Genomic DNA, 21,005 nt, shown 5'->3' with positions numbered 1-21,005 from the left:
GTCATTTTATAACATTACATCGTTCAAAACTGCAAACAATTTTCAACATGAATGAATTTTTATAGAAGATTATGTATAGCCACCTAATTTTGCGTAAACTGGAAGCGACCCCTGTAGACTGCAGATCACTCCACACAGGCGATCGTGTGTTCACCGTGTAATGGACTATTTTTCTTGTCTAATGAGTCAGTAAAGCTCAATTTTTGAAACAGTTGTTAAGTATTTTAAGGACTATTTAATTCGCATTTAAGATGATCACACATTAGGACGAGTAAAAAAGAAATCAGTTTGAAAAGATTAATTAGTTTTACTATTTGGATTAAAGGTAGATAAATTGTGGAGATAGAAATGTGATATTTCATAATTCATTTACACAATTTGAAAGGTTTTGTTGGACTTTTGTAAAGTTGAATTTACCAAAGCTTTTGTAACTTTGCTCTGCTTATAATAAATCTCAAAATAATGACAATTTTTATGATTTTGTATACTTCTGCGATTGTCATTTTTGCTCGATACATTATATTCTTACGCACAATGCGATGGTCATTTTTGCCCACTGCAAAAAAGTATAAAAATAGTGGTTTGAAAATTACCGTACTAATCTACAGATGCATATTCTGTTGGAGTGATTCTGTTCGACATGCGGTCAGACAGGTAAAACTAATTTAAATGTCAAAGAAAGTTTTCAATAATGTAGCAAATTCATTTTAATAGACAACCAACGTAATTACAGTGTTGGATTACTTTAAAGGTGAATAAAACATATATCATTCACCGTGATAGGTAAATTATAAAGCAAGAAACTAAATTATAATTATTCGTGTGAAAGTTCATAGAACAAGACTTTGAGATACAAAATGTAATGTTTTATATCGTTTCTTCCCTTGAAACTTTCATAAACTTGAATACCGATGATTACAAGATACAAGTTTACTGACAGATGACTCCTTGAAGCATCAATTCAGAGAGGCCAAAGTGATTACCCTAGAAGAACTGAACTTTCGCAAACTCGGACAATATGTTCCTTTGACAAGGTTTAAACTCTATTCCATGGTCAGCGAATTGTATAATATTTTAAGCAATGATTAGTTTTTACAAACCAAACATTTCCATCTTGGCCTGAACAAACTATTTTTATTTACATTTTGATGCGTCCGAAATTAATTTCTTAATGTTTACAAACTGTTTCTATCTCTATGTGATGTTTAGGTATCGTTTTACATATTCAACAAAACATCTGAACTATTCAAATCCTCATTGTCAGTTAGGTTTAGAACCATCCGTATCAATTGACCTTATAATTTCATTTTCACTGTACCTCCCCTCGGGCTATATCATTACTTTAGGAAAACCGTGAATTAAACAGTTTGACCACGTCCCAGATAAGTATTGGCTTTGAGCTTTTAAAGTTATAAAAATGTTTGTATTTTTGTGAAAAGATATACAGAGATTTTACATGTAATTTCTTAAAAAAAGTTGCAAAAATGTGTTTCATTTTTATTGGCTCGACGGTTTTTCTTCAGTTGCCTGTATTCAATATAGGTTAGAAGCATAATTTTAGCAAATTTCAGAACAAAATAATTTAACTATTTTGCACACCCTTCTTTTAAAAAAAACACGAATAAAATTAACTAAAAAAAACACTATGATTGAAGAAGTAATCTCAATGCTATCCCATTTCATAATACCGTGCACAATCTTTTTACTTTAAATTTAACAGTGTAATTGACTTGCTTTGATATTATTCTATTTTATGTGACTCTTATAACAATTATATCAAAATTCAATATTTAAAAAGAACAGCTGTTCTATGTACAGCTTTAACAGTAGAGCAAACGCTAAATATGATAACCAACAATTCAAATAGAAAACGGTTTTTATGAATGAATTTCAAATGAATGCACCATTTAGAATTACAATTATGATATTAAAATGAAACGCAATATCTGTTTATGTAACATAATTATGTGACACGATTTGACGAATAATAAAACACGGTATAATCTACCTTCCCGGTAGTGAACATGTTTCCCGTGCAGCATTAAAAACAATTGAGTGCATAGCAGACATAAATCAAGAATTCTCTAAGACTATTTCGTTAATCCTGTTCAAATCTTTATCTATAGCTTCTGGTTGTAATTTATACCTGTTAATTACTGCACCTGTTAATGAAAAGCAATACCCATGAAGAAATAGGGTGTGGCAGAGTTCACCCTTAATAACTTTATTTGTTTCTTTGAAAAAAATGACCTTTATGACATCAGACTGCTAGTGCAGAACCGGAGGTGATTCTTGAACAATAGTTTAAACAAGAACATTTCCCTTTCAACTATCTACTGAATTTCAACTATTTGCTTTCTCACTTGTTTCCTTTGATACCGTATTGTGTTTAGTGTATGATAAATCATTTGATGAAATGCGAAAAGACGTAATTATTGTAGCAAACATAACCTTGTAGCTCCACCTGTTCAATTTGTTTGTTCATTGTTTATTACATGTAACCTTGTTTGTTATTTGAAGATAGATCAGGTGTAACATAGCTCCTGTATTGATTTTAAATTTAATTCAGAAAAATATTTTTTTATGTTTTAAATATACTAGTGCGCGATAGTTTACCTATAGTATAATTCTAATCAAGTACGAAGTTATCATAACAAAGATAAGTGACAGAGGACGAGATTCAAATGTATCAATTTATAAGTTTCGACCAATTCTGCTTAATTTCTTGAATGAACTTTTCCAGCTTCGTTACTCTGTAACTGTCCATTATAAACTTGATATCAAGAGGAAGTTTGAAAAAAGTAGTCAGTCAACATTATAGAGCCGCATTTTCAGATTGCACAGATATATAAGATATATAAGCCGGCCGTGCTCTCTACCTGTGACAAAGGATAAACACTTTCGGTTCCGGCAAGGTAAAACTTAAAGATTTAGGTAGATAATCAGTTCCATAGCATTCAGTTTTCTTTAAATGCAGGCGCCGTGAATAAATTTCTTTCAAAATCAACAGTTTAAGAGACAAATAAGACAAATGTTTTTATATCAGGATTTATTATGTTTTAAGATGCGTCTGGCGAGGCTGAGATTCGTCAGGTTTTCTAGAAGTAGGATGCTGATAATTCATATCAAATTTCATATAAAATAATTAAATTTGTTTATCATTTTAGATAAATTTATGTACAAGAACACTGTTAAGTAGAAACCGGTAAATGAATGTATGAAATTTATAATTGATAAAATGTTTCATGACATTGTAATATTTTTACTTATTACATTATGATTTGCCTGACGTAATATATGTACAATATGTCTGATTTTGCGATTTATATAGTTTTGATTTTCTCTTAAAATTATCTCGGTTGCTCATACTCTCTCTGAGACAAAAAAATGTGTTATAAATACTTTGGAGGGAAAATATATCTTTTAGTCCCAAGAGTGTCTGCAACATACATTCTGTTCTAAAGATTTTCTTATATTAGTATTGATGATGCTAAATCAAGTTGATAAGTTGATAAAAGTCAACGTGACCGAATGTCTTATTCAATTTAACGTTGGTTTGTCTTTTGATATTCACAATAAAAAATATAGTTTGAGTAAAATAATCCTTTGAGATAAATTTTAAACAATATTACAGATTTTAGATCATTTAAAAAACTGTAGAGAATTGATGTTACAATCGCGCGGTTTATAAACATATATAACTTAACAATTAATAAAATTTGTATATTACATATATTCATGTCGACTGTAAAGACCAAGCAACTTTTATTAGTCCTTATTTTCTTATATGCTTATGCAATTTTTGTATCATAAAAGTTGGTGTGGGGAATTCTATCAGGAAGATGTCATTAGTCAATATGAACATGCAATAAAAATGATAGAGATAAGGAGGTAGATGAACACGTCAATACCAGGTTAAATTTGAACAGATTGAATTAATGTATCAATGTCGGTGCTAAAATCACATTTTCAGGTAATTAAGTTAAGTAGTAGACTCATGAGTAATTATTTGTTTTCCTACTAGGTCTGAAAATGTTCTACTATTAAAACAACCCAAAGTGAAAAATCAAAGAATATACAATACCCAAACTTTGAAAATCAGCCTTGATTTTTTCACATCACATTGAAAAACATGTGTGTTTCCTTCAAAAATATTTGAATAGCTGTAATTTAATGTAGACTTCAACCATATTTTTAGGCAGATACAAATGTTCTCAAATCAAACAATGCTAAGTAACCAAACACTTAATTGATTCTTATAGAACTAATATTTCTTTAATTATGAGAAGTTGTGTGTCTTTCAACAAAAAACAACGATGACACTTTATAGTGTTTCAAAATCTGCAAACAGCTAATAGTTGCACAACGGGGCCAAAGTAGGACATCGTATCCATAAAAACTACTTCAACTACCGCAGAGCTGGAAATACTAGACACTATCAAATCCGTTATTGGTTACTATTACAAATCGTACTATTTTTGAAGTTAGGCCAAATTTGTACACCTGTCATGGTGTAAACAATATGGCTGACAGATACCGGTCGCAGAAAGGTCATTACACATCTTGCCTTATTTAAAAAAATATTTCTGATATTCTTCTCATTTACTGACATACCTGGTTTATAACGGGCGGGTTGACATTATCATTGGATTATTTTGAGTTATGCAATAACACAATGGGTTTTGCCAATATTGAAAAGATTGAAGACATTTAGTCTAGAGCAAACCGTACGTCATTGCTTAGATCTTTGACTGCTATTAAAATAGCCCAATAAATTGCTAATACTTTGAAAGGAGTTAGCTCAATTACATGTAAAAAATAAAAAGTTTTATTTAACCAAACCCCAATGTAATAAACCTTTTTTTCTGAGTTCTGTCTAAAATCTAATCATTTTCATTCTATGATCAATGTACATTCTTTGCGGATTTCTGACAAGTCAAATTTCTGAGATCTGAGTTTGAGCCTAGCAAGGTTCTTTAAAACCTTGGACCAAATTGAATGATGATAATATAAATACACTTAAACTATTCTGTTTAAAATTAAAACCAGTTGATAAACAAAAATAAGATTCTCTTGTACAATAACTAATAAATATCAGATCTTTTCTAATGGTCCATTCACATTTATGATTATGCTGGATGGAACTCAAATGAATATATCAAGACAACTTTCTCACTAATCAGGTTTCCGTGAACAAAAAAAAGTGATGAAAATACGTTATTGAATAGAAAAGTACCATGACTTATTTACAGTTCTTCAAGGCAAATACACAAAGACGAATCAAATAGATCTTTACAGTATTTTTACATGCACATTGAAGGAAGAATGGTCAGAAATCACACATTTGATTTGATCCTCATTCAAAAACGAAATGCCACACACACCAACGTCGGTCATCTTCAATTGATCTTAAGATTAAAACAAGACAAAAATGTTGTTAACGTTCGAGAACAAACTTTTCTTTTGAAATTCCAGATCTTGTCATTGGACACTTACAGATATAGAAACCCGATCACTGATGTGTCATTTTTTTCTGTATACATATATCTGTATGTAAAATAGATAGAGATATCCTTAGTTTAAAGATATGTTTATTTACACTACATTACCCTTTATCTAACCAGTAGTTAAATATTCGTTTTTATATAAATATAGAATAACATACCAAATTATAATATCATAATTATATGACTGCGTCTCCCTTGGTGGTCCAAAACACTTTTTGTTTCATTTACAAGAATGTGTAATGCCATGAGATAACTCATATAGAAAATTATGCAAAATTAAATATGATGACTAGCACATTGCTATTTCCACCATGTGATCACGTGATATGTAAATCTAAATTGAAGTGAGACAGTAACCGAAAATCATATATTTGATCAATTTTGTAAAATAAATTGTTTTTCAACAGGACATCAAACTACGGGAAAGCTTGATACCAGCAATGATCCAAAAAGACTATCAATCAGGCCCATAGACTGATGGATCAGCAACAAGAGCTATCAGAAATGGAGAAACAGATGTCCGTATTAAATCACATCTTGCAAGAGAAACACAAATCTTTAGCCGCACAATTAGTAACTATAAGGCAGACACTGTTGCACTCATAAAAGTAGTTTCTATGGTTGAAGTCGTAACTTATCGGTCATTGAAATCCTGACAAACATCAAAACAGCACAGCTTACTACAGGGTTAGAACATCTCAGCTAAATATGCAATACTGAAATTAAATGGATTCCAGCATATTGTGCAGTAACTGGTAATGAACGCTGACCAACTAGCCAAAACAGACACACAAACAGAATAACCAGCCAATAAAACATGTAAACTACAAGGGAAAAGTAATATCAAGTCATTCAATACGCAATGGGAACTAGAGGGTGCTTATCACCTGTTTAACAAGAAAAAATAAGAAATAGAACTTTGCTCAGGACACAATTGAATAAAAGGTAACATATACAGAAAAAAACAGGCTTGTTAGGCTTTTGTTGCACCTTTCCATTATCCCTCATGTACTGACTCAATCAAACCAAGTCTGCAATTTTCATGTAATTTTGTTGTTTTTCTTCCAGATTTTTATACCATCAACTGTTTGCCTATGTGGTGCGGAAGATCTAACATCAGAATATATCTATAAAGATTGAAAAGACAAAACCATGGGCGGGATCGATTTGACCCTCTGAAACAACAAAGGAAACTTCATGGAGATGTTAAAGCCGAGACTGACCTGGAGGTGTAAGACGAATAAGAGAGAGACACTCCAAGGCAATTTGATAAAATACACCCTTGACACAATAAAAAAATAAATATGACTTAGAAAGAAATGAATATTGACCAAATTGCAATCAAATTGCACATCAAAAATAATAAATCAGGCCATTCGAAACCTCGGAATTCATCGCTTGATTTTTTAATTTATGCTTTGAATTGATTATCGTCTGGAAATGATTTATGGGACTGATTTTATATCTTTTTTTTGCATCACTTTTTAAATGTAACTTAAGAAATGACTTTTATTTCATTTTATTTCATTTCATTTATCTTTTATTTTTTACATGTAAAGAATTTCGACGGTTACAAAAAAGAATGATATAATCATACATCTAATGATTTAAAAACAAACGAGAACTAGCATTGTTTACAATCCTGATATTTAAACATCTTCCAAGTAGTGGTTTTATTTACATAATTTTTAGAGACAAAAGTATTAACCTATCTCATTGGCATCCTATGTTAAGTAAAGAAAACGTGGAGATTTCTTCAATTAATAGGGTATATATTTAAATATATCATATTTGCACATCAATACTATATAAATATCTTAAATTGATTTGTCCATTAATAAATTTGGACAAGATTATTTTATAAAGCTAATTCCTTTATATACAGTAATTATTTTAGGAAAATTTAATATTAGTTTTTTGTGTTAATACCAAAATGTATTACATATTTTTCATGGCTCAATTGTTTCTTAATGGTTAATAGAAAATGTTTCAGATTATAATTATTTTGTTCTAAAAGCTAAGCCATTGTCTTTCAATGCAATACTATTCTAGAATGCATCTATCACTTTTCAAATCATAAAAAGTATATTTCATATTTTTATATCTCTGTATCATAACAAAATTAAGAAAAGAACAACTTTTAAATAATAAGTAATGTAAACTAATATTATATTTTGATACATATTAGTATGATGATATTAATGGTGACTGCTAGTATTAACAAAAAAGTACAATACATTTCTATAAAAAGTATGATAGCTTCTTTCGTCGCCTTTTTCCAATGTTAAATCGAGTAATTTCACAGGCATTGCAATGCATCCAATTAATTTGAACTTATAAATAGATAAATACCTGTTAACAATACAAGCTTAAATAATTAACAATTACAATACCTGACTTGTTATCATTTAAATCCAAATATAGTATTCTTAATTAACTTTTCCTCGGTCGTTTACCAACGTCACAGATTATGGAATGAGTTACACTGCATTATCTAACATAAGTAACCATCTTATATCCGAATGTCATTCTTTCCACTGACACTTAATTGACAGGGTATCCTCTGCCTTTTGTGAAATTTAAGCACCTGATCTCAGATAATACTTGCAAAAAGTATTATCTTTAAATCTTTGCGGTTTTAATCCAAGTTTGTAGTAATTGTTTAAGATCCCTTTTTAAAAAACACACACTGCTCGATTAATTAAATGGTCATGACACTAAAGGTAACATATTCCTGATTTGTAACATTCACCTTTGAGAGACAATCGTACCCACCCGTGACGATTCTTCGTTGCAATTTGTCCTTCTTCTATCAAAACATCACGCAAATCTATATAATTACTAATATTGCACTATGTTGTACTTTGATACCAGGTTTAAACGCGAAAAAGTTAGTATAGATTAAAGTAAGTTGCGACCTTAGGTCATTTCAATTTCGAATGCTTCAATTTTAATCCGTTTTTTTTCTCATCCCTATTTGCAAAGAAAAACTATGGGAATATACAAGTATGTCCTCATCGTCACATATAGGATGACCGGAATGTCTCAATTTGCCATTGTGTATACGTTGTTGAAGCACTACTACGTCTGACCATATGGTACTTGTAAGAAAGCACCGGTGTGGGCAGATTTAATGACACCATGAACAATGAACCATACTGACCACATTATATTCACACGCGGACATTACTGTCTCAGACAAATGATCTGAACTAAATCTTAAAAATGACAGTTTATACACACACCAACGCCAAAATCTCTATAAAGAAACAACTTATAAAATTTATTAATGAAATATAGTACTTCATAAATTTAGCTGTCTAAATTTTAGTACCTTAAAGTGCTAATTGCCACTATTAGCATCTGTTTTTGTCGCCGAAGTGTTATTCTTTTGTAATAAGAAACTGCAAAATGTTACCTGTACAAAATTAAATAATCGTAGAACGGCGATTAAAGTGGAGGTTTGATCTTTAGTCAATAAAATGTGTTATAACTCATTAATTTTATGTTTTTCGTCAACAAGATAAAATCAGTATTAAAATTCTTTTTAACTTAAATCATTCACATAAAACTCCGTTTGATGGGGATATGTATTGTTCCGGTTAAGTTTAATTCATAAATTAGCGGCTTCCTTAGCGGTCTCATATTTCTCATATTTCCCCTCCTCTTGTTTTGGAGAACATAGTCATGTAGCAGAACTAAATAATGTCCGGCTTTATAGGACATTACAGGACAAAATAGTACCTAAAACACTACGCTATTGTAGAATCAATCGGGTTCGTGTTGCACAAGAAAAATACAGCTCATATCTGATATCATCAAAATATTTTCGAATTATCACAATATTCACGAGCTAAAAACATTAAAGTTTGTTAAATACCCGGTAGGTATTTCAAATGAAAAAAATACATGATTTTATTTATAGTTTTGGTAACAAAATATACAAACATATTCAGAAAGAATATATCTGCACTATTGTTTTGCGTAACTACATGCAGAATATGAAATGTAAAATAGTTATCAAAGTTAAAACACATCAAACCATTATTTTTAACCATAATAGTTTGCATGCACGAATTTACTTCTTTTTATACATGGTTTATATATGATTATAACATTACTTATAAAGATATTCGACAGGTTATTTTTTGTTTATTTTGGTCATTAATCTTTAGATACAGCACAACTATTTGACTGAATATTACTTCAAACTTTTACAGCAGCAGTTTATATAGAATATATCATCATGGCTATCCAATGAAAAGCGACGTTACAAACGTGCAATATTATAAAGATTATGTAATCATCACGGTTATCCATTGAAAAGCGACGTTTTATAAAGATTATGTTATCATCGCGGTTATCCATTGAAAAGCGACGTTACAAATGATCAGTATTGTAAATATTACGTAATAGTCACGGTTATCCATTGAAAATCGACGTCTCAATTGTGTTCTATTATGATTTAGTGCAGTGTTTTAACTGAATAGCAGGTATATTTTAGCCGTTTAAAACTTATTTAGTAAAGGCTATTTTCAACTTAATTTCATCTTTCTTCAATCTACTATTATTCATACTTATCTTCTCTACTTATTCAGTATTTCAAACATTTTCAAAAACCCGTCTAATTTATAGTAATAAATCCTATGTTAGGAAAAGGCCTTTATAAACATTTTATGCTTTCGGATCTGATCCTTTTTCAGCATTATATGGTGTTATTCATTAGTTTAACGAATAATCACTGTTTCACCTCATTCAACATTTGTTTCATCGATACGTTTTGATATACGGTATACTTCAAAATGCAGTGATCACAAATGTACATATATTTCTAAAATTTAAAATGTTTACAGACATTCAGCTGATGAGAAAAATTGGCAATAATCAAAATGTATTGCCACTATTCACCTTTGTTATGTTGTATTTTCACATATCTTTGACTTATATAAAGAAACTTTTTTGTGTTTGTGTGTTTTAAATAATGACATATACACCATTCATTGATAATAGAAACTACATGTATATCACTTTTATCTTTAAAAAAAACATCAACTTATCTGAAAACAACAATTAATGCCCCGCTACACATTATGTTTTTTTACCTTTTTTACCTAATATTGCTACTGTTTGTCTCCAAAAAGGACAGTCGCGTGCCATTTCCTTGAACAATAATTGATATTTGTATTACAACACCACTGAAACCACAGACCACACAAGCTTATTTTCATCTCTGTTTCGTCGCTTTTGTTTGATGAAAAGCGGTTACAATTAAGTTTACGTTTTCTGCTCACCATGACTTTATTTAATTATCTAACAGATAGATTTAAGTGATATAACATATCAAATGATGTTGGATACAGACTTATCTGGTAACATGTTGAATATATTTTTCATTCTTTTTTATTTATTTGTTTTGTCTCCAATTGATACAGCAACAGAAATCCATGTCTTTAATATATGATTATTAATATATTTAGTTTTTCAGACTTTTACAGTTTTAATGCTCTTCTTATCTTCCATAAAATATTATCATAACACGCTTATTTAAAAATCGAGCAAATGGGTTTCTTTTGGCTGTTAGGAACTTTTTTTAAAAAGGAAAATTATCGTTTGTAATAAAAGGGGAATTATTATCTTTCTGGTATGGAGGATGATTGCATGAGATGCCGAAAACAAACGCAATATACGTTGGCGTATTATCGCACTTGGTTGACCGAATACAGTGTTTGTATTTTTTAAATTGTATTTATATTATATTATTTTGCCATTGAGTCACGATTATACGTATCAATATTATAATCTTCGACATTGGCGCTTAACAACTGTGTACCGTAGTATCGTTTCATAGTAAAACAAAATCCTCCATTACACCAGATGTGCAGATAAGTGGCACTTTACATGTAATTAAAATCAATTAGTCATTCGATTAATATCTATTGTCTCCCTATTTTTGTACTGACACCTGTATCGTGGATGAATTACATGCCCAAATTTGAGACAATTAGCGAATACTCAAGTATTATTTCATTTAATTACTCGTTGCATTGCGTGTGAAATTCAGACGAAGATGTTCACGTTCAGATAAGGCGGGTAATTATAAGTTAAGACTGCATTGAAACACGAGGGGTATTACGTAACACGTATCTCCGTATATCTACATCTAGACTCTATGCTTTATCGGGTATCAACGATTCACAGGGTCATGACTTCGCGTTCTTAAATGAACCTTGCATGTGTCTCAATTAACAGATTTTGTACCTGTTTGATTGACGTGACCCCGGGGCCATCACAAAGACCACCCCCTTGTTTCGTTCTATACAACCTACACAAGGGTTTATTTGTCCACACGTAGTAGGCACTGTATACCAATTCAAAGTTATTTTAAGATAGATACCGATAGTTTGTCTGATTTAATTATTTTCCCACCTTAAGATCACCAGACAAAATAGACGTTATAATTTAAGATTACAGATATGTTGAATGATACTGAAATTTTATAAGAAGGGCTAAAAAAAGAACACAACTTTTTAACTTTGACATTCATGTGTCACTTGAATTTTACATAGCAACTCAATGTTAATGAGAACGAAAATCTGTCTATAACAGAACTGAAATGACTTGTAAACCTTGAGACAGACAATATCTTTACGTTGCTCAGTGTAATTGAGAACGAATATCGGTCCATGACAGTACATTAGCAACCTGCAAACCTTGAAGCAAACACTAACTCTACTAACGTTGCCGACGTAACTTACGAAGAACTAAAATCAGTCCATAACAATACATAAAAAACTAAAGAACATAAAACAGACATTTAATCTTCAAACCTTTTCAAACGTCTACAATGAACGACATATTTCATGAGTATTGTATATTGGAAAACAAAATACATAAAGCTGGACAAATTGCAATTACTGTTTGACTGGACCTAGTAATATACAACATCGATAAATGCACGTTACTATCCTTGGCCACTAGCACTCATTGTCTTACGAAAATTTCTACCTTTAGAGTAATCACAAATGGAATATATCATGATATTCTTTAACTTTAATGTTCAAAATAAAGAAATAAGATTTCATGAAAAGTGTTTCGAAAAACGACAAGATTAAATGAAATCATTTGAAAATGAACTTATTCTCTATGTTCTAAAAGTAGGAGTTGAAAATATCTATCTTCTTAATTCAATCATGTATGTCATTATGATAAAGTATATAATTATAAGTTATGCCATATCTGTAGGTTTTACTTTTATCTCGGTCTTGCAATGTGTTGTACTTGAGCCGGCCAAAAGGTGAAAGTGGTGTTTCTGGACAATAAAGGGTAGGAAATAGGAGTTTCTTGTATATAATCTTATATATATTCTTAATGCAATACCTATATAAATGTAAGTAAAGAAAGGGTCATTGAAAAATGGAAAGGCAAGTAATATCTAGTGTAGGGTGTAACGGAATCTGGTTCGTAGGAAACCCAAAGCCAAACATCTTTAGCCTGATGATGCACGAAAAAGCAATATTCTTTTCTTTTTATAGAAATCACTACGTTTGTCGTGAAAACAATTGGCTAAATAGCTGACCATGTGTTGACTCTTAATCTTTCATTATATTCTTAAAGTTACATAAAACCATCGAAACAATACAAAATCTAGCCCAACACCCAAAACATAGGCATTCCTTTATAAATACATACCTTACAAACTAAGATCGATTGTATTGTTGCTGAGGTAAAAATTCAAGATAATCTTGTCAAACATGTAGTTTTTGAAATCCAATTTCATATATGTTATCAATTTTACTTAATATGAAAGGGAACTGTTTCCGAAACATTTTAATCTGCCAAAGACGTCCATATATAAGTAAACTATGGTAATACATTTATTATTATAACTTATTGCTCTTAGTTTATTTCAAACATTTTTCGTTTCAAAGAGCAAACTTGCCAGGGAATTATTTTTATAAGTATTATCATTAAAATACTGAGGGAGAAAAGGTGAAATGTTGAACAAATTTTGCAACTATGTAATTACACCTTAAATTTTACTTCCGTGCAATCAGATCTCTCTTTAATGAAATAAATATTTTGGTCTCATTTTGTGCGTATAACTGTTAATATATATGTGAAAAACTATGCAAAAATGTTATATTCTTATTGATGATTATATGTAATTAATGTTTTTACATATTTCAAATTTTTGTTTTTATTATTTGATTAGGTAAATAAATGTACACAACTTTTAACCTTAATTTTAAAAAAACAAAGATAATACAAAAAGTATACCACATTCTGCACGATATTCCTTGCGTCCATCATCAATACTTCTAAAATTACTTACAATTTTTCAACAGTTCCCGGACAAAAATATGTAATGATAGTCTGAGCAAGAGAAAACATGTGGAACAGACAATTCTCTGATGAATTTGTAGACAATTTGTGTTTTATATTGCTAGCACATGAAACAGACATACTACAATTTTGGAGGAATAGCAATATCCACTTTTCTGGTCGTCGCAAGAGTTTACGTTACTTTTCCCTTTTTTTAGGACATCAGACATATTTTATAACTATAAGTCTAGACGTCTCAATAACTTTAGCAAGTGGTTCATATTTTAACTTACATAGATCAAATACGTCCTTTTTGTAAATGAAATTTGCAAAATGAATGAATTCAACACTTGAATTTAAATGTAATTAAAAGTAATCATACAACATATAAGCAAAGATGAAAAGTTAAGGTACTTTACAATAGACATTACTTCTGTAACAAACAAAGGTAATGAATGTTAATAATGAAAATGTTGCTTTTTATTATTCATACATTAAGGACATATTTATTATATATTTATATACAATGTACTCCAAAATGCATTCATTTGTCTCTTTCACAAGACTTTGGAAGTTTATAAATTTATTAATTTCAAAATTAATAGCATAAGGTAGTAAATGTTGTTCCTAATCATGTATATACCTAGATGACTTTTTTAGCGTACACAATGCTATCGTACTGACATATAATTCCATTTTGAAGTACATTTGACTCTTTTCAATAAGCTTTTATAACGAATGCTATAGTTCTAAAACCTAGTTCTAAAACTTAGAAAGATAACATGTAGTACGATATATCAACATAGTAAATGAAATACAATTGAAATAGTTATAAAAATGCTCACCTTTGAATAATGATTTCCTCAAAAAATAATTTCCTTTCTGAAGTAGCTTTCCTTTGGTCAGAACCAATCTTTGATATACAGACCGACAGTGGAATGAGTCATAGTTTGTATAGTAAATGGTCCCGATATGCAGCAGACACACACAACCAGCCGTCCCAAGGCAGTCTTTATCTTAGGTCCATTTACAGCTCTGCTTCCAGACATATTAGGCCAAGATGAAATAATGATTGCTCCGTCTTCATGCCCTCTGATAACTTTCAGATCATAGCAGACATGGTCAATATCTGTTTGTGAGAAACATTTATCTAACTGCAAATCCTGGCTTTATTCAGTGTATTGCCAAGTTTAGAGGCTTAAATCCCAATGTGGCCTGTCTAATGAAGAAGAAAATATTGCCTTACGTATTGTTTATAACAGTTCTTTGCTAATTTTTGTGATGTGTCTGTGCAATGGTCAAGGTTATCATCAAGACATTTATTGTCTCCTTTTTTTCGTCTCTTTTCTATCACATTTTTTATTTTTGAAATTTTTATTCCAAGAAACTAATAAAATATAAAAACTACATTTACTTTATGTATTTTCAACGATTCGTAAAATGTTAAATCATAGAAAAGTTCAGTAAATTTGCAAAATATGAGATGGTGACAGTTATTGTAGTCTCTCTGGCAACAAGTATAATGTTTGTATGACCGACCTGACTTACCATGGTTGTACCATACCCTTTTCACACTTTTTTTTAATTATCGTTTCAATAGCGTTTTTTTATATAAAAATAGTTACAATTTTCTTATTTGTACAATTCGATCCCTATATGCTAAAATCCTAAGCATTTCTTCGATTTGTCACAAACTGATTAGTAGCCATTTCAAATCTTAATGTTCACCATCTAAAATTTATGAATAGTTTAACTTTTACATTGACATCGACTGTGAATATCCTTAAAAATGATTGTAACTATATTTTGTCTTTATTCGATGATACTTTAAAGTACTTTCTGAAATTGTCATAATAGTTTTAGTACAGTACTTTCAAAGAGCCAAAACAGATACGGCCTTTTATGTTTATTCTATTGTAAAATGTTTTCTTTTTTTGTTTATTCTAAATGTTTTTATCTTTGTTTAACGTCAATTGTATATAATCAAACTCTGTAGACTCGTGTCTATATTGTTCCTTAGGGAACACTCGTATCCTTCTGTCTCAACAAAATAGTGTCTGTTTTCACTAATATGTTTTCATTATAATTGTTGTCTTTTGTTTGGTTTTCAGTCAAGAATCATCTTTTGTACTGTTATTAGTATGCTTTTATTCCAATTGTTTTCGTATTTATTGTTTTCTTTACTCGGCCTTTCCACTAAATTTCATTTTGTTGTTGTAATTGAAAGTTGTGTTCTGGGATTGTTCAACGTAATCATGATTTGCCCTCAATGCTATTTGCATATTTCAAATATAAATATTCATCAGATGTGTTCTAAATTGCTTTTTAATACGTTTGCTTTCTAAAATCTGTGATATGAGAAACCAAGTTACGCATACAAAATCGAGTTAATATTTTCAAAGAAACAATAGTGTAATTTACAGGAAACAATTTGGACTCAGTGAAAATTGCTTTCTTCTTGCAAAGGAGCCAATAAAACAGGTGCGCATAGCAGTGCATATGCGTATGATAAATATATAGATTGCAACTGCCAATATATTTGATTTTATGTAACTTCAAGAGTTCAATGGCTTACAACTTAACTTGGATGTAAAGAATAATGTACATAAAGTTTACCAGTTGCAAATGTTTAAAATAACGGCATCCTATTTTAAAATTAAAGTGTTCATGGGTACCGCAAACGACATAACTGTTCTATGTAAAAATTTAGAATTAGAACTTGGATGTTGCAAGCATACTAACCAAATCGAGGAAGATATTCTAGTAGAACAACGCCTTCGAGTATGTTAAATGCACTTAAAGAATATCTGAATTACTTAATACCTTAAAATAATTTTCCATTTACATTGCAAATAACGGTCTTTATAAAAAAGAAGCATAATTAAGATTATGTTAAAATATTGTTAAAATGGATCGGTCTACAATGGGTGGATAATAAACAAACAACAATAGAAATGTATCATTTGGATATTCTTTAAAAAATATTTCTTGTAAAAGAAATGATTATAAAATTCTATGTGATTTACTATGATCATTTATATGATGAATAATATTTTGTTCTAGAACAATTTATCTGCGCTATATAAAGATATGACACATCGAATCACATACATTAGTTCGTGGTAATTTGTCTTACATAACACTGACTACTTTCAACATAACTATTTATGGTATAACAGACCTTCCATTATAAATCAATTCACCTGAGAATTTATAATTTTCGTGATGTGTTCCTCCTTGGGTGTACGTTGTCATTTTTCTAGCTCTGTGAATTTATTTATATATAGATTTATTTCTTATTTGTTTGTTGCTGCCGTTATCATATATTTGCAGTCTTGCTTAAATGTATTTATCAAAACTGAGATAAAACCTACCTATATATTAAAATGGTGGGACAATTTATAGCGTATAGCGAAGGTGATTTGAGTTATATTTTTATCTTTAACTTTTAAAGAATAAAAGATTGAAACCGTCAATGGTTAAGATTAGTGTATTTATAAAATCATAGCAACACAATCATCACTTTTTAAGGTGATGCTTAAAGATACTGGACTATGTAGTTTTTATAAAAATGAAATGGAATCATTAGACATATAATCTGGTATGTTCTAGTAACAAACACTTTTATAATAAATATAGCGATTTTAGAATTTTTGCTCAACTGTATAACTTTATGTTTAAAATATAATAATACAATTGCAGTAATGATTCTATTTCTCTTTCTTAAAATATATATGTACAGCTGTAGAGTAAAGGTACATACACCAAATATTGCGAAAGCAAAACACAATTTATGGTTTTGAGAGAGAAAGTTATTTATCCGAATGGTTAATATATATTTCCTTACGACCTGGAATCATTTATGTCATAAGTAAATACATTCTAATCAAATCTTATGTTCGTAAAACCTAAACGAAATCCAGAAGTATGCCAGACATTGTCTTCTCTTTTCATTAAAATAATCTTCCTGTTTTGGATAAAGTATGTATAATAAGACATAACAGAAAAGGTGATTCATTTTCACTTTTGACTTTGCTTATTAAGGTAGGATCTTTTTATGCCTGACGAGTTGCCTATCATGGTTGAGGCATCAGAATTGCTGCCACCGTTTATCCCTGAGTGATCGTAAATAACTGAAGTCTATGTATCTCTTAGCTCCAGCAGGTTTTGATCCATGTAGTTGTTTTAAGTTTGTTACATCCGAGGTTAGCCAATATCATCTTCATGTTTCGGTGTCATATAACATAAACTGGGTTGATGCGCCGTAAAACTAAACAAAGAAATATTAAGGTAGGATACCCGAACTTTAATTCACATTGTTAAGAATCAGACATTTTTTTTATAAAAACAAACTATACCATGTATTTTATGTTTCTAAGATATATTTCTATAATGAAATTACTGTTATATGTATAAACTGCTCGTCATAAAGTTTTGTATGTCTAGTGGGCTTTTAAGCCTAATGGTTCCGAATGACATAAAACTTATTCACTAATTTGTATTAAAATTATAAGATACTAGTGATTTTCCCAGCAATTAGTTAAGGTTTGTAAGATTATTATAAGAAACACTGTTCTAGGCCAATTTATTCTTTTTAAATACGATGTATGGTTACAACAAACGCATCAAAAGGTACGTTTTAATGCGTAGACATTAAATAAAAGATTCGGATAAACATATGCTATACAATTCTAGCAAAAATACGACCGTTTTAATAGAAATTTGATTTTCTTTACAATATAATGCCTTAGCCACATTTTGTCGTAGAACAATCACATGGCAATCACTATAATATAATTGTAAATATCAGGACACTCGATCGTTTTAAAAACTCAAATATTAAAGACAAGAAAACTTTGAAAATGGAGATTCATCTAGAGCAAAATTAAATATAGTAAAAATGAGAAAATTGCAGATCTGATTTGAATAGTTTAATCAATATATTTAATTATTACAGTCAAACATATATACACAATGCAAATACAATCAAATACAAAATATATTTAGCAGAAAGCTTTAAGCATTTTTAGAAACTCTGTGTTTCTTTAATTTAAAAAATGATTTAATTCAGTCTGTTCATGAGAGATGCTATAAAATGCAACATAGCTCACGCCCCCTAGCACCGACTTGAAGGCACACCAACATAGTTATGTCATATGTACAAGGAAAAAGTTATTTTCATGCCTAAACTAGGTTGTTATAATATAGAAGTTTTTTTAACTGATGATTTAATGAAAGGTTTCATTGATTAGTAAAGTCCCGAATGCCCTACATTTTATTTTGTCGACACAAATAACATTTTAAATCAGCTTCCAAACAATAAACACCCCAGTTTTCAATATTACATCATTAACAATTCACAAATTTATACATCACCACTCGTTGTTTTTGTTTATGCACAGGAAGTAATTATGAATAAAAAATGACAGTAACAGAGAAGCTGTCATGTTGATTGAATGATACAAAGACTACCTGAATTCAGAAATAATCATTAACTTAAATGAATCAATTAATATTGTACGGTCTTTTTGTTTCGTTTTTTGTTTCTTTAAGAATATATTATTTTCTAGCGACAGTTTGAGTGATATACTCTTCTTGGGTCAAAAATTCCGTTTCCTTGTGAGCAATGTCTTAAATTAGTCGCCAGTGTCTTGGGTCACCTTTTAGGTTTCGTTTTCTTGTGAGTCATGCATTGTTTAAATACTAATAAGTCATCAGTATCTTTCTTTGCTGTACAGTAACAAATAATATTTGTGTTCTTTATTCAGTACAATTACAAGTACTTTTTTATTTTGAATATATTCAAAGAAAGCATTACAAAAATCATCCTCTCGGGGGATTCACATGAAATAGAAACTTTAAAATACAGCACTACCGATAAAATTTATCTGTTCTGCACAAATACTTAAATCTAATTCATTGATATTTTCTTTAGTTATTTCTGTTTGTTTACGGTCATTTCGTTTTGAATTCGAAAAATTGTACTTTAAAAGTTGAATCGTTCCACAGATAAGAGGTTTGAGGAAAGTTCAATTACGTCATTCATTTTCTGATGTTTCTGCTACGTCATATGTGTACCTATTTCCGAGCGGGTACCTGTTATGACGTCTCACCGTCATCAGAATCTTTGTAAAAAGTAACAAAACACTACATGACGCTAAACACGTCAAGAACATCGATACTTCAATGTTTGATCCAATGTTATAGTTCTTTGCAAACAGTCCAGTTAAAATGTACAAATAGAAGAAATATGGCGCTATAAGATATCGCATAAACTTGTCAAACACGAGCAGATCCAGCCAGAACATTATCAGCACGACAAGTGCGAGTGTTGACGTCGACGCATAAGACACTGCGTCATCTCTTACGTCATACGTGTAGAATATTGACGCAACCGTGTTTTCAAGCATTACTTGACATATAAGCAAGGCGTAACACGCTAGTCCGTTATGGAGGACGATTCTGACATACCAAACGTCTTTCCCAAGTTCCGCCTTCAGCAAATCTTCAAGATGCAATTGTATATGTCTGCATGACCTTGCACAGCCAACAACTAGCAATACAAACACAAACATGCAAGCTACTGAAGAAAATATTATCCGTTTCCGCGTCAATAGCTGCATCCATATTGTTAAGATAATATTAGCCAATGAATATGAAATAAATACGTCATTAGAAATGACGTCATAATCAGAAACGCATCTTCCGCTTTTAGTTCTCCGGCAATCGTTCCCGATGCCGAAAAATATCCATAGAAGCTGCCACGTCCATATTGGTATATAGGCGTAATATGTCCATTCGGCAGGGGAGATGTCTGATGTAAACTCACGGGCAATCAAGTAAATGTCTTGTCCAAATACGCCTGAGAAAGATTAAAAGATAAAACACGTGTTATGAGATAATTAAGAAAAAACGTTATGAGATGAAATATAAAACAGGTTATGAGTTTAAATAAAACACATTTAATGAGATAAGAAAAAATAAAACATATATGAGATTCATTAGGTACATAAGTGTTCTACTATTGATAATTAAATCGTTATATTTGTCCACACGAGCGGGCAGTGTATACCTTCTAAAGAATTCGTACACAAATCTGAAACTTTCTTCCTAAGGAATAAAACCCGAACTAGGTTTAGACAAGCAAATGAATATAACGTCATTGCACATAAACAC

General features: G+C 30.4%; 2 protein-coding genes across 2 annotated transcripts in view; both read right to left on the bottom strand.

Moving 5' to 3' along the window:
* LOC132739801 (sonic hedgehog protein-like) overlaps window positions 1-8,054 on the bottom strand; it is a 70,087-nt gene extending 62,033 nt beyond the window's left edge. Inside the window, exon 1 of the mRNA XM_060727605.1 lies at window positions 7,901-8,054. The gene's annotated coding sequence lies outside the window, so the exon portion shown is untranslated. The remainder of the gene's footprint in view (window positions 1-7,900) is intronic.
* An 11,786-nt stretch (window positions 8,055-19,840) lies between these two features.
* Window positions 19,841-20,698, bottom strand: LOC132739804 (uncharacterized; the record flags this gene model as incomplete). Its single annotated transcript, XM_060727608.1, has 1 exon — window positions 19,841-20,698. A coding segment is annotated over one exon (831 nt), but the record flags the coding sequence as incomplete, so codon positions are not given.
* Between the last annotated feature and the right edge of the window lie 307 nt (window positions 20,699-21,005).

The sequence above is a fragment of the Ruditapes philippinarum genome, unplaced genomic scaffold (assembly GCF_026571515.1).
Source record: "Ruditapes philippinarum isolate M1 unplaced genomic scaffold, ASM2657151v2 ctg232_1_1_1_1, whole genome shotgun sequence".
Taxonomy (NCBI): Eukaryota; Metazoa; Mollusca; class Bivalvia; order Venerida; family Veneridae; genus Ruditapes; species Ruditapes philippinarum.
This window is presented reverse-complemented; position numbering and strand designations above follow the sequence as displayed.